Here is a 14,174-nt window from a genome sequence, read left to right on the forward strand (position 1 = left end):
TTTTCTGTCAGTGCTGGGAACCATGGAGCCCTGGGGCACCTTGGCCTAGCTAAACGTGCCCGGTTAGCCCCGGGAAGCTTTAGGTCCCAGAGGTATGAACCTGCCAGCTCCCAATGAGAGCAGCCTCTTCAGTGACATTGCTATGCGGTCATATTCGGTGCCAGCCATCATCTCACATCAGGCAGCTGTTTGGGTTAAATTCACCCCCGCCCAGTTAAGAAGTTCTTTTTTACTGCACGCCACCCCTTACTAGACCAAGACTAAGCGTTCTGAAGGAAGCATGCCCCTTGGCAGAGCACAGTCCAAGGACTTCAACTTCCCTCTCACTTCAGGATCTTTACCAGCCATTAATCGTCTTGTGAGCAGGTAGGTGGCACTGGTCTGAGAAGTAGCCACAAGCCGTTGAGTAATTACTGTCACTGGTAACAAAGCATCCAGCTCTGCTTTTTGACCTGCAAGCAAAATATTCTGTCTGCCAGATTGCCATCCAGCTCTTGGTAAATTTCCAAGTGAGAATTGATGTTTTTTTCCATGGTTTAAGAGGTTCAGATGTCCCAGTTAATAATGCTTGTTTCCTGTGCAGCAAGCAAAGGTTTGATGGCTTTCCAAAGCCCAGGCTTCTTCTGAAATTGTGTCACAGGAGCAAATTTGGGAATAACAAATTCTGGAGGGTAGAAAGGGACAAGTGTTGATTCTGTCTTGTGAGCATCTCTGCAGGCATTGTCCTTGGGAAAGAAGCATTGCTGTTTTATAGGAGCCCCTTGATTTTTCACTTGACTCTCACCCCTTGCTGTCTGAATTTTGGGCTATAAGCTATGTGTTTTCTTCATGTTGATTAATACCTCCCATTTAAAATGTATTTATTCTCTTTATCAAGACCAGGCATTGTGTTTCTGTTGATTTTCTGTTATTTTCTGATGGCTACTGTGTTGCACAGGTAATAATCAGCACTCTCTCCTCTTACATGGAAGTTTGTGTCCTGGGACAACCTCAGGTAGTCAGGCCTGGGCTGCCTGACCATGGGCTGCAGGCATTTATATCTCTGTGTTAGTCCAGCTGTGGGTAGGAGAAATCCTGGCGTGGGCTGCGCTGTGGTGAGAGCCCCAACCTGTTTGCAGAGTTCTCAAAGTTCTCAATGAGCTCTCTGATTTATTACATTTCAGAAGGCAAAGAAATTGGACGTTTTCTGCTTGATAGTAAGTTCATTTGATGTGTTCTTGTGATAAAGGAACTCCCTTGGCCAAGGCTCTGTTTCATTAGGGTTACAGTGCTTTGGGGGCCAAAGTAGTCAGACTGCAATGCAATACAGCTCAGCCTGGCAGATTCTTGGCAGTCGGCACCCACCTTTATGAGACTTCATTGTGTGGACATCAACGTCTCCTCAACTGCTCTCAGGCAGCAAGTTAGTGGCCATGCATTTTTCTTCACAGTGTTCCTTAGGCATTTTCCCATTCAGAAAAATCGTGCAAGGGCTTTGGCTGATCGCTAGCGCTCGCTCCTGCAGGGCCATCTAAACAGGACACCCATCTCGTACGTCTCCTGGTGGCTACTCTTGTTCACTCCAGTGATTTTTAATAACCAAGGAGGTTGTCAGTCAGTGAAACAAGAAGTATTCTGGAGGAAAGGTGAGCGTGGTAATGCTGGAATGGAAGGTGTGAAGCTCGAGGTTGAGCAGCCCAGCTGTTCACACTGCCTACTGGAGGCTTTCTTTCAACGCCAAGAGCTTTTCAGAATAATGTAACTAAAATTCTTGAGTTTTTCCACCAAAGTTTTTCCACTCTTGAAGGAAGCTAGCCCCTGTCCTACAGCAGGGAGGATTCCTCACTCCTGTGTTTTCTGTTTGTTTGTCAGAGTATTTATTGGTACAGCCTTGCCTTCCCCCGTTCAACATTCAGCCCGCTTTTAATTCTTGCTGAGCTCTTAGTTTCAACATCGCCTTGTGGCAACGCATTCAATGGTAAGCGCCGAGGTTTTGGGCACAGAGAGTTCTTTTATCGGTTGTGAACACACCGCCTTCAATTTCAGTGCATTTCCTCAGGTTCCTATGAGACAAGACGAGGCACATCCTCAAACTATTCCTTTATTTGCTGTTCATGTTCTCCTTCAGGTAACCAAGCCAATCTGTCTGGTAGCTCCTAGTACAGAAACTCGTAAAAACCTGTCCCCCTAATTGCCCGAATGCAGCCCGATTGGTTTTCAGCAGGCAAACAAACACAGTGCTGTATGCTTCCAGAATTTGTGGAATTTGCCAGCGTTCGGACAGCCCACGGTGGTCACCTTGCTGCTGTCAGACAGCAAACAGCACAGCTCTCAGAGCAGAGGAACGGGTCGAAGTTGCCAATTCCGGTCATTATTCGCCTCGCTCCTGCTCCCACGGCTGGCATCCTGCTGCTGCCCTCTTCACCCAAGTGCGCCGAGGGAAGAAAGCTGCTTCTATTCTGCTTTAAAACTGTGGGTAAACAGCAGCAAATGGGTGAAGAATGGGCTCTGTCTTAAGTAGGTTGTTTTTCGTGTAGTTCTGCTTAGGTAAATGGGGAGATGGGGAGCTTTCTGTGTTTAACATGACACCATGGCGCACACTATACGCAGTGCAAATAAAATTTGAAAACAATTACTGCTTGAGACAGCATGCAAAGTGATTTCTGTGAACCTGTTATTTCTTGCCAGACCAAATGGGCTGGTAGGGGATGCTGATAGAAAGCCTTTATTATGTATCTGCTGTAGGTTGTAATTCATTTTTGCACAACGGCTAAATACATTTACACGTGAGGATTTTTTTTTAAGTATGAATCTATTGGCTTATCTTGACAGATTTACAACAGTGTATCATGTAGAGGAGTTGCTGTGTTCATCCATTTGCACTGCAGACCCATCCTGTCCCTGCATGTTGCTACTTTTTCTTCTCTTTAAGTGGTACTCAGGGTGTTTTGTAGCACTTTAGTCTCTGTTTTCTTAGCGATGTACAGTTTCACTATGTTAATCCATATTTGGTTTATCTAGTGACTGGCTGCCCAAAAGGCTTTAAAATAATGGATCTAATGGCACATATACGTCCCAATCGCCGGCTGATGGTAAGGGTGTGTTAAAAGTATTTTCAGCAGGAAAGAAAGGGGGAAAAAAAAAGCAGTTTGCTCTTTGAAATTGGTTCAGAACAGGCATTTGTCAAAATGCTCCTTATTTAAATATTGAACAAATAATTAGCTTGCAATTCAAACAAAAATCCATTTGTAAATCCCAAAGAAAGTGAAGGAAAAGGTATTTTATAAAGCCTGCCTGGAGGCTGTGCAACGTGAAAATAAGGCAGTCCCTTGTATTGTTCTCCAAAAAACGGCAACATACACGCATGCTTGTAATTCTTGAGCGTTGAAGGTGAAAATTGGCTCAAGTTGTTCCTGAATAACAGTCATGAAAATACTGTTAGAATGTGTGTGATGAACCATGGGAGGAAATAAAGTTGGAGCGGGGAGGGGAGCTGTTTTTTAGTGGTTGTTTGGTTGTTTGGTTGTTTTGTCTTTTGGCTGTTATTCAAATTGTGGCTTCCTAGGACAACAGCATCAAACTTTACGCTGCAGCCTTGCCTGAGCCCTGTGTGGGAGATGCCCCTGCCAGACGCACAGCGCAGGAGCTGGTGGAGTTTCTGATGTCCGAGGGCAGAGTTTGGTGTCCTGGGCTACCCTGGTGGCCGAGGAGGGGCCTGGGGGATGACAGGTGAGGGGGAGAGTGGAGCAGGCATCCCTCAGTGCTCCAGCCGGACAGTCTGATCAGAAAATGGCGTGAAGAGAACCCCCTTCATTTCCTAGCAGAAGGATGGAAGCAGAGTGTATCGGTTGGGAAACAGGAGGAGGAGAGGAAAAAGAGGAAATAAATGAGCTAAACCTTGTCGGCTCTGGCCTCAGAGCATATGTAGCAAGCAAGCACGACACGGAGGGCTGTGCTGGGTGCTTACACAGAGATGTGCCGAGCTTACGGCTCCCTTCGGTTCTGGCTCGGCGTTCCTCCTGTGCGCTGAGCTCCGAGGCCGCGCTCAGAAGTCAGCGCTGAGCTGCGGGGTGAAATGCAGAGCCGTAATCAGCACGAAAGAGAATAAATAGCTCTGCCTGGTAGTTAACCAGGTGAAGTTAAACACGGTGAGATGAGTTCGGGCCTTTTCAGCGAGCTGACAGTCTTCGTTTTGAGCTGCGGTGTAAAGTGCTTTATCCCGAGGTGAGGTATTGTGGCAGAAGCTCACTCTGCCTCCTTCCCCTGGCCGTGCTGGAATACAGCCTCCTTTCTCTGCCGCTAACAAGGCTGCTTCACCACCACAGCCCACTCTAAGTAATTAAATCAATCCTTTGTACTTACCGTATTCTCCTCTAGTGACGGTACTAGATCTGATTATATGCTTCATGCATATTCAAAGTACGGCACTGACAGCTCTTTAATGAGCTCTTACTTAATCAGCGCGAACAATGTTCATCTTGTTCTTTTTTTCCTCATACATTAGAGCTAGGAACAGTTGGGGAAAAAATGAAACATCCAGCATTCATTTGAAAAATATATTGTACTTTGAAAAGTGTCTAAGCTGGGGAAGTTGCATTCTGCCCTTTAAAAGTCTGATGGACAAATTGGATTACTAGTATTGGATTAAATAACAAATGGTGAGAGGAGAAATGAGAAAAGCTCGCTGTGATCACAGGCTTTAATATTTTTTGTTACTTATAAAGCTGAAGGGGTCTTTAACCAGTTATTAAAGTCAGGATTAATTTGTAATGGTCCAACTTAGTAGCTCTAAAAGGGTTTTGTTGTTGTTGTTGTTGTTTATCCAAAACAATGGTGTAGTGCTTGTATTATGGGAGGAAATGTAAGTTTAAGATCTGTGGGCGAGAGATAGATTCCCATCCCTGCCCTGGCGCAGATAAGGGCTTTGCATGCACGGTATCGATCCGTTCTCCAACACGTTTCCCACTTCATTTAAATAATCTGTACAGTGGGTTGGTTTTTTCAGAGCCCGGCACAGATATTGCTCCCGTTTTAATTTTCAGACCTTTGCATAGAGGGAACGAAACCCTCGTTTCACACTCGGAAAGCGGCCACGAATGCGAGCAGCGAGGCAGTGGGGTTCTGCAGGGCGGATGTGTGCCGAGCCCGGGGAGAGTGGTCAGAGGCTCGGTGCATTTTGTTCAGGCACTGCCAACGTGGTTTCAGCTCGCAGGGCTGCTGTCGAAGGAGCGCTTGGTTTTTCTCGGCCAAAAGTGTTTCCACCAAAGGAGGAAAAAAAAAAAAAAAAAGCAAATTAGCGCATGGCACCGGGCGTACTGAAAAGAGTTATTTAAAAATCATACGTCTGGTGGCTCATCTTTTATTTCGCTTGCCTGGGAAGAATCTGTTTCAGCCCCGTGCACAAGAATTTAAAAGCTCGTGGTCAACAAATAAAATATCACCATCTAGCGCTATTAATATTGCACACATGTGTCATTTTGCTGATCAAAAAGGCCTTCACCGGGGTACAATTGGCCTTTTTCCAAATGGCAAGCTTTTTCTCAGCTTTTTCTTTTTTCTTCTTTCTTCTTTTGTTGCTGCCCGGGGATTTGTGCCTATCGCAGCCGCTATCACATGACTGGTGTCAGGGCATCACATGGTCCGAAGTGAATACAAAAACAGCTACCGAAAAGATTAAAAATTCGGTAAAACAATACCGACTTTGTTAACTCTCTTTAAACCAGCCCAGCCGGAGCACGTTCTGCGGCCTTCGGTGTCAGCACAGGATCACCGAAATAACACCCTTGGGAGCGCTGACCTGCGGCTTCCCTCCTTGTGCACCGCTGCCAACTCTGTCTGGGGGGACACAGTAAGGGAAAGAAGTTCCTATCTCAGGTTTAGGTGCTCGCCCTGAGGTTGCTCATTGTGAAATTAGTGCCAGAAGTTGACCAGAGTGTTCCTAGGGCCACGTATTTGTGGCTGTGAGAACTTCTGTTCACTCGCTGCGTGGTGATCCCGGAGCGGGCAAAAGCAGTCCTTCCCTCTGCCTTGCCACCCCCAAATAAATGAGGGCTGCTGGGTGCATTGCCACTGCCAATTGTCACTGCTCCTAACTGCAGACCCCATTAGTGGGCCCGATCCAGCAGTACCTTTGATCTGTAACTTAGCAGCAAACTCTACCCGTGAGTCTTAATCCTCTTTGGGGCAGTGCACAACTGCTGAATATCATCGTCAGTGCCGTGCAAATGTGGCGTGATTTTTTCTACACAAAACCAGCAGCAAAGGTCCAGGGGGAGAGCAGCTGTGCAGCAAGGCACACACCCCAGGAGCAGCCACCCACCAGCAGTGCCCTGCTGCTGCTTCCTGCTCCTTCCCTTGCACCAGTGCCCTCAGATGGCACATTCAGGGCCCTTGAGGTGCTGCATGCCTGTCCCAGTGTGCCCCGATGGCCTGTGATCCTGGCTGTACTGGGCTTGCCTGGTGGTCCTGCCCACCACAATGGGTTTGGGTGCAGCAGGATTATTTTTTTCATTGGGAACATAGCGATGATATAGTTTACTTCAGAAGTAGACTTAAAATATACGATGAAAAGTGTCTGCTATCAAAGTTCTATTTATGAAGCTAACTGCTTTGGACTTCAGGACTCCTATAGTGCAGTGCTGTGATAGTTGTACCACGGGGACTCTGCCTTGTGATGCTGTGTGATAGGGGAGGTGGATCCTCCGACAACTGAACTGAAATACACAGCTTAACTTGTGCAGTGCCACCCAAGTAAAGAAGCACTTTCTATTGCAGGAAGAAACACAGAAGAGGAGGAAGCTATGATGCAGGAATGGTTCATGCTGGTTAACAAGAAGAACGCCTTGATAAGACGGATGAACCAGCTTTCCCTCCTGTAAGTACAGATGGACACACATAAGTCCAGAAGGCCGATTTACCTGAATATTTACACAGCAGACAGGCGCAAAACTTCTTTGCTTTCTTGCCATCAGATTTTAGTGTTTCCTCAAGAACGAGGAACGCAGGCGATCTGCGCAGCGCATCAGGGAACTTGTTTTCCTCATATTTCAGACCTGACAGTGCAGAGCGTGCAATGACACGAGATTAACCAGAGCTGTGAAAAAATATGAAACACGAGGCGTAGGTACATTTCCAAAGGCCCTACAGTAGAATCAGGTTACATTTCAGAAGCGGGCGGGTGGCTCCGCGCCGTGCCCTGGCTGAAGGAAGCTTTTCCCAGCAGGGAGAGGCAGCGCTGGGTGCAGCTCTGCTCCCTGCAGCTCAGCTCCTGCGGTGTGCCACCTAGCGTGCTGCCGTGCACAGGAGATTCCACCTCCAAGCATCCAGCTTTTCTAATCCCGGGTCTAATTTTCATTATTCATTAGGGCAAAATGTATATAGGATAATACTGCTGGTGTTATCTCGGCGAATAGGCCGATGCTAGAATCTGCTCATTAGATCCGGGGAAATGTTTTACGTTTGGGACATTCCACAGCAGCAGCTCTGAGGATGGATGTGAAATAACTGTTTCCCTCAGTACAACAGAGAGCATTAAAGGCCCCGTTAGCCATCGTGTGGGGTTTTAAGTTTGTGTATCACTTCTTTGGAGTAGCTTAAACTTTCAGAGAAAAGTCGGTCGCCAGTCCTAAAATCAATGCAAGTTAAAGGTTCTTTTAAGTGTTTAATGATTTAGTAATTAACATATTGATGAACTTTTGCAACTCGCCTAGGGAAAAAGAGCACGACCTGGAGCGGCGCTACGAGCTGCTGAACCGGGAGCTGCGCGCCATGCTGGCTATCGAAGGTAAGCATTGGCTGTGCTGCTGGTAATGGCACGCAGCGGGTGCACCGGGCCTCGGTGCCATGTGCAAGGTTCAGTCAGGAAAAATAAAAATATGGGGCACCAAGAGTGGTATCCTTGGCATACGTGTAGGTGAAAGCACTAAGGAGGTGCAGGGCTGGTTTTGGAGCAGCGTCGCGCTGCTTCTGGCCGCAGAGACCGGACGGGGTGAGCTGCCGGAGGGAGCTCTGCCTTCTGCCCTGCGGGTGGGTCTCACGCCAGCACCTTGCTGGGAAAAAGGGCCTCCTTTTCATGGCAAAGCGGTGCGTTTGCCAAGCAAACACTTGGTTGGGGAGACACTGGGATCAGGGCAGAACCACACACCCGTTTTCTCCGTTCTCTGCACTCCCCGTGCTCAGTCACCTCACCTGAACGAGGCCCAGGGGCAGATTGACACGCGGGATCAGGGAAACAGCCCAAACTTTCCACAGGGCTTTGGAGTGAATTGTACAATAATCCTAGGGATGATTCATAATAAAAAATAAACATCCAGATAGCTTAACCCACTGCCTGCATTATTTTCTTATTTAAATATCTTAAGTGTTTTATAATGCTGTGCTGCTTATAGCTCTCAGTCACAAATGCTGTCGTATAGTTCAAAGCTGTTTGCTTAAAAGTTAATCCTTTGGGCTCTGCAAAATGGACCTTTTGTCTGATCAATGCAAATTGATTTTGCTATTCGGTATTGACCTCTTAACCCTTTGACTGTCCATGGTAATTTCTTTCTTCACCTGATAAGGTACCTGATCCATAATAAATCGATTCTAATTAGTTTGGAGACTTCACTGGCAGCGTAAGTTTGGAGCAGGAAAGCAGCAGGTTGCAGGTAGCTTTTCCTATCTGTCCATCTGTGGTTGTGTTTCTGCATAAGGCTGCCTGCACCGTATCCTTGGGTAAACTTGGGTCAGGAATGTACACACAGCTTGCTGCAGAGACAGCCGGATTAGCAGGGAATCATACCACTGCAACAGTCAGTACGTGGAACGCTCTAAAACCAAGGAGGACGTGAGAGATACTGTGCTTCAAACCTTAAATCTAAATGCTCGGTGGCCTCACCCATGTGTTTCTGTCTGGGGATGGCAGAGCAGCCCTGTGCTGCTCACACTGACTGGGACAACATCTGTCTTCTTTACTTTTCTTTTCTGCAAGTTCAGAGCGCGATGCTGAAACCCAGCAAGGTTTTGTCTTTTTTTTAATTTTTCCTTTTTCTTTCTTTCTTTCTTTTTTTTTCCCACTATTGATGATAGGGTAATCAGGGGCTTAGGGAATAAACGGAGGTGCACTGGAAAATTTGGTAATTATTTTTATTTATGCAACAAAGTCTGTGCTGAGCGTTTTGCACCATAAAGGAAATGGTTACCCCATCAGAAGTTTTGGCAGCGCTCTGCTTCTACCTCAAAGCCCACAGAAGGAGAAGTCCTCCTAACAAAAGGACAGCAAAATGCCAAAGAGAAAGCAAAACGCAGCCCAGGGCCAACCGGGCCGTGTGTCTCAAAGATGGGGTTGTGAGGCAGAACGCCGACCCGGGTTGGAAAGTAAAAAATGAATCAAAAGAACTCCTTGAGAGATGGCGATTGCTGCTGGGGCGAATCGCTGTAACTTCCACGCGTGGCCGTGCTGCTGATGTGTCCCGCAGGCAGTTCGCCCCGCTGCTCACGGCGAGGAAGGCTGCGGGCAGAGCCGGCTGCGGGACGGGGCCGCGGGGTGCGCGAGCGGCTGCAGTGCTGCTACGAAACAGGAGAGCGCCAAACAAAAGCCGGACTTTTTATCCGCCTCCCTGAGCTGCAGAGATGGGAAGGGGAGCAGAGAGCAGCTCGCCGCTGCCCGGCAGCTCGGCAACACGCTGCTGCCCATGTGGGGCCGGGGACGCGGGGCCATCCTTCTGCACCGCACGGCCCCAGTGCCGCCTCCACCCCCTTTCCCTTCTTTCTTTTCCTTCCTTAATTCAAGATTTAATGCCTCCTTAGGAGAGATAAGTTCGTTTTTGCACACCTTGGGAGGCGGGTGTTCGTTTTCTGCCCAAGAAATGGATCTTCTTTAGCGTTTTGTACATCTTGATTTATTCCTGGCTTCCAGTTTGAAGTGGGTGCTCTTCTAAAAGGATTTATGCATAGGTTCACTATTTTTGTAGTTATGGTTTATATGATAAGCTTTTTATATTTAAAATCAATATGTAATCCTGTGGAGGAGCTTATCCTCTAAAACCCCATTTGTAAATCTATTTTAGCTTTGTTACACCGCACAGCCCGGTATCCCATAGATTGATTAGGCGCAGCACAGAATCCTATCAAACGGGCTGCTCTGATGATGATGCAAACTCTTTCAGGATTGCTAGTTGACTGGAACCGCAGATAAGGGCTGCCTGCCATCCCCCAACGCGCTCCTTACAAAACTCCCGTTAATTTCCATCAAAGTGCCCGGCTTCGTTATTGCGGCGCCGGGGCTGCGGGTTTTCCCGCAAGAACTTTAGCCCGCTTCCACTAAAGCATTTCTATGGGAACCGGCTGCCCGTTTGCCCCAAGTAATTATATCACTGCGAGCAGCGGGGGGAAAAAAGGCAACGCGAAGTCAGCGAAGAACTGAAAGCGTTTCTCCTCCACTGCGAGTTTCTCAAACTCCGTCACTGCAGCCCGCGCGGTGCCCACGGCTCTCAGCACTGAGCGTGGAGCTGGCCCTGTAGCTTCGTCCCACGGCTGCGTGGGGCTCACCCCTTCCAGCACCGAGGGCCCTCGGGCACAGCAGGTGGGGGCCACCTGGCATCCCGACACCGCAGGGGGGGACCCCAAGGGGCTGCTGGTGGGACGCTGTTGGGCGAAGCCAGCTTGAAGAGAGCTCCATTAGGGGATGTGATCCTACAGCTCGGCGCCGGCCCCTCTCTTTGCCACTCGCCACCCGAGAGGGGGACAAATGGGTCTCCTTTTGCGGGAAATGAAGTAAAAGCGGCGCACCGCACGTCTGATCTGCCGGGGATGGGCAGACGCAGGGAGCACGGGACAAATCGTTGCGTTCCGTTGACGCGGTGTCGCTGAGCCCACGGGGCAACGAGAAGGGCAGCTCGTAGAGGGGACCTAGCAGGAGAAAAGAGTAGGGCCGAGCGAGGCCGACGCTGAAATATTCGCTCGATGTTCGCCGTTTGCAAAGCCGTAACTGCGGCTGAAAATGGGGAGCTGAAACGAAAAAAAAAAAAAAAAACCCCAAAAAAAAACAAAAAGGAAAGGAAAAAAGAAAATACGTTGCGAACAGCTCGTGCGGAGCCGCGCCGGTACCACGCGGGGTGCGCTGCCCCCGGGGGTCGCTCCGCGCTGCGCCCCGTTTTCAGCGCTCGCCGCGCCCGTCCCGAGGCGGCCTCGTGTCCCGCGCAGGGAAAAGCGGGGAGCGCCCGTGCGGCTTTTTCCCCTTTTTTTTCGCCTGTTTTCACCCCCCTTTTTCTTTTTTTTTTTTCGGAGCGGTGTCCCCCCTCTTCCCCCTCACCCCCCCGCCGCCTCCCTCCCCATTGTTTACCTTCCTAATGAGGGAGGCGGGGATGGCCGCGCGGTGAGTGACAGCGGCAGCCCCGGGGCACGGCCGGGACGGGAACGGCGTACGGCTGCGGAGCCCCTTCGGGGGGAGACGCTCCGGGTGCGGAGTCCCGCGGGGAACAGAAATCACGGGGCTAATCGCTAAAAGTCGTTACAAGAATGAAAAGGCGAGGCGGGCGGCGGCGGGCTGTGCCGGGCGGGGCGGTGGAGAGGCTGCGGGCTGTGCCCAGTAGGGCAGAGCCGGGCCGGGCTGTGCCGCGTCGGGTCGGGCTGCGTCCCGCCGGGCCGTGCCGTGCCGTGACCGTCTCGTCCCGCCCCGCAGACTGGCAGAAGACGGAGGCGCAGAAGCGGAGGGAGCAGCTGCTGCTGGACGAGCTGGTGCTGCTGGTGAACAAGCGGGACGCGCTGGTGCGGGACCTGGACGCGCAGGAGAAGCAGTGAGTGAGAGGCGGGGGGGGCCGGGCTCTGTGCCCCCGCTCACCCCCGGGTGTCTCCGCAGGGCCGAGGAGGAGGACGAGCACCTGGAGCGGACCCTGGAGCAAAACAAAGGCAAGATGGCCAAGCGGGAAGAGAAATGCGTCCTGCAGTGAGCGGCGGCCCCGTCCTGCGCTGCCGAAACGCTGACGAGAGGCTGCAAAGAAAGAAAAATAAAGAGAAAAAAAAAAAAAAGAAAAAAGAAAAAAAAATGTTTGCGAAAAAAAATCAAATCAAATCAACCCCCCCCCCCCCCCCCACACACACACACACACACACACTCTCCCCCCAGCCTTCCCATTCCCTCGGGCCGGAGCCGGCGGGTCCCGTCCGGAGCTCCGCGCAACCCCAAGTTCGTGCTGTAGGGTTACAGGGGCCCGAGGATACAACACCGACCCCACGGGGAAGGCCTCCAGGCCCCGGGCCGGCCCCCCCCCCCCCCTCAGCCCCCCCGCTGTCCCCGGGCCGTATTTATTGCGCCGGGCCCCGCGGAGCCCCCGTTTATTTATTACAGTGCCGAGAGACGGAGAGAGCGTTTTCAATAAAAGCCGAATCTTTCTTACCGGACCGAGCGCCTCCTGTGTGCTGCCAGGGAGGGAGAGGGGGGGCAAAGTTTGGTCGGTCGGGTCCGACCCGACCGCGGGGCGGGGAAACTTCAGCGGGGCCCGAAGCGGCGGGGGGGGATCGGGGGGAGCCTGGCAGGGAGCGCCAAGCGGCCTTCCTCTTCCTCGTCGTCGTCGCCGTCGGGCTTCGGGGAACCGCCGCCGAAGAACCGGGGAAGAAGGAGGAAAAGAGAGAAATAAAGAAAAAAAAGAAGGGGGGGGCGGGAGGCAGGGGGGAGTGAAAGCCCCGCGGTGCGGTGCGGTGCGGTGCGGTGCGGTGCGCGGTGCGGTGCGCGGCGCGGTGCGGTGCGCGGTGCACTCGCGTTCAGCTGTAGCGCGGACGGGCGGCGCGTTGGGGTGCGCACACCGCCGCTGAGCGCTCCCGGCCCCGCGCCGCGCCTGTCCCCTCGGGTTTCTCTTCTTTTTCTTAAGAAACCCACAAAGTTTGGAGCCCTCCGGGGCGCAACTCCCCCCCCACCCCACCCGCCCCGCTTCCTCTCCTAGGGAACCGCCGCGTCCCGTCGCCCGCGGGGCAGCGCGGTGCGGGAGCGGCGCAGAGCAGGGGAAAGGGAGAGGGTAAGGGGCTGGGAGCGGTGCGCGGGGCAGCGCGGAGCGGTGCGGAGCGGCGCGGGGCGGGCGGGGGGGGGCCCGGGGCCGCGCTGCCATTGCCCGGGCGGCTGTCAGTCAGGCGGGGAGCGGCCGCGGATTGGCGCCAGGCTGGTTACGCACGGGCTTTGCGCGCACATACAAGGGTAGGGCGGCGCGGAGGCGATCAAACCTCATCAGGGCCGCGGCTCCATCGCCCCGACAGCGCGGGCCGGCGGCAAGGTAACGCGGGGCGCCCGGCCGGGCTGCGCGCCCCCACCGCCCCCTCCCGGGGGGGCCCCGCTCCGCTCCGCCCCGCGCTCCGCGGCCGCGCAGGGGGGGCCCGGCCCGACCCGGCCGGGGGGGTCCCGGCCACGCCGCCCCCCGTTCCTCCCCTCCCCCCCCCCCCGCGGCCCGGAACTCCGCGCCCGGTGCCGGTGCCGCTCCGCGCTCCCCTTCTTCCCTCCTTCTTTGCAACTCTCGTCCATTTCTAATTAAAACGTCCCCGTCCGCTCGCTTTTAAATTAATTAGACTTCCCTCCTCCGGTCCCTCCTTTTGATTCCTAATCCAATTATCTTTTTAAATAATTGCTTTATCTCTCCCCATCGCCGGGCGACGGTGCCTCTCGGCGCTCGCCCGCAACTCGCCTTCGTTTCGAAAAAGAATAATTATTTAAAAAAAAGAAAAGAAAAAAAAAAAAAAAAGAAAGAAAGAAAGAAAGAAAGAAAGAAAAACTCCCAAACCGCGAAGTTGCGGCTCGCTGACCCCGCTCTCTCCCCGCAGGACCGGGCCGACCCCGCTCCGCTCCGCCACCGCCGCCCGAGGACCGCGCATCGGCGCCGCGGGACGGACCGAACACTGCGCGGCGGCGGCGCGGCTCTGCCTCTCGTCTGGGGGCTCTTTTTGTTGCGTTCGTTTTTTTGGGCTTTTTTTTTTTTTTTTTTCTCTTTTTTCCAATTTTTTTTTTTTTTTTTTTTTTCTTTTGCGACAATTTTTATTTTTATTTTTATTTTATTTTTTAAATTTTTTTTTTTTTTTTTTTTTTACTTTCCTGCGGGACGTCGGAGGAAACCCGCCCGGCTGTTAGCATGATGTCTTACCTCAAGCAGCCCCCGTACGGCATGAACGGGCTGGGGCTGCCGGGCCCGGCCATGGACCTGCTACACCCCTCCGTCGGGTACCCGGGTGAGTCCCAA

At 52.0% G+C, this 14,174-nt stretch overlaps 2 protein-coding genes across 15 annotated transcripts in view; both read left to right on the forward strand.

Annotated features, from left to right (window-relative positions):
- EHBP1 (EH domain binding protein 1) overlaps positions 1-12,002 on the forward strand; it is a 196,780-nt gene extending 184,778 nt beyond the window's left edge. For 11 of the 14 annotated variants that reach the window (XM_042879878.1, XM_042879894.1, XM_042879918.1 and 8 more), the window contains 4 exons: positions 6,754-6,853; positions 7,689-7,762; positions 11,639-11,753; positions 11,816-12,001. In XM_042879878.1, coding sequence (XP_042735812.1) covers positions 6,754-6,853; positions 7,689-7,762; positions 11,639-11,753; positions 11,816-11,906 — 380 coding nt within the window. In that variant the 3' untranslated portion in view covers positions 11,907-12,001. Of the gene's footprint in view, positions 1-6,753; positions 6,854-7,688; positions 7,763-11,638; positions 11,754-11,815 lie in introns of all 14 variants that reach the window. The other 3 variants (XM_042879901.1, XM_042879910.1, XM_042879927.1) reach the window with 1 other exon arrangement.
- A 2,064-nt stretch (positions 12,003-14,066) lies between these two features.
- The window catches only part of OTX1 (orthodenticle homeobox 1), a 1,919-nt gene continuing 1,811 nt past the window's right edge, over positions 14,067-14,174 (forward strand). The window contains exon 1 of the mRNA XM_042893295.1: positions 14,067-14,163. Coding sequence (XP_042749229.1) covers positions 14,067-14,163 — 97 coding nt within the window. The remainder of the gene's footprint in view (positions 14,164-14,174) is intronic.

Source organism: Lagopus leucura, unplaced genomic scaffold (genome assembly GCF_019238085.1).
Source record: "Lagopus leucura isolate 7727_CA_CO unplaced genomic scaffold, USGS_WTPT01 Super-Scaffold_73, whole genome shotgun sequence".
In the NCBI taxonomy this organism is placed as follows: domain Eukaryota; kingdom Metazoa; phylum Chordata; class Aves; order Galliformes; family Phasianidae; genus Lagopus; species Lagopus leucura.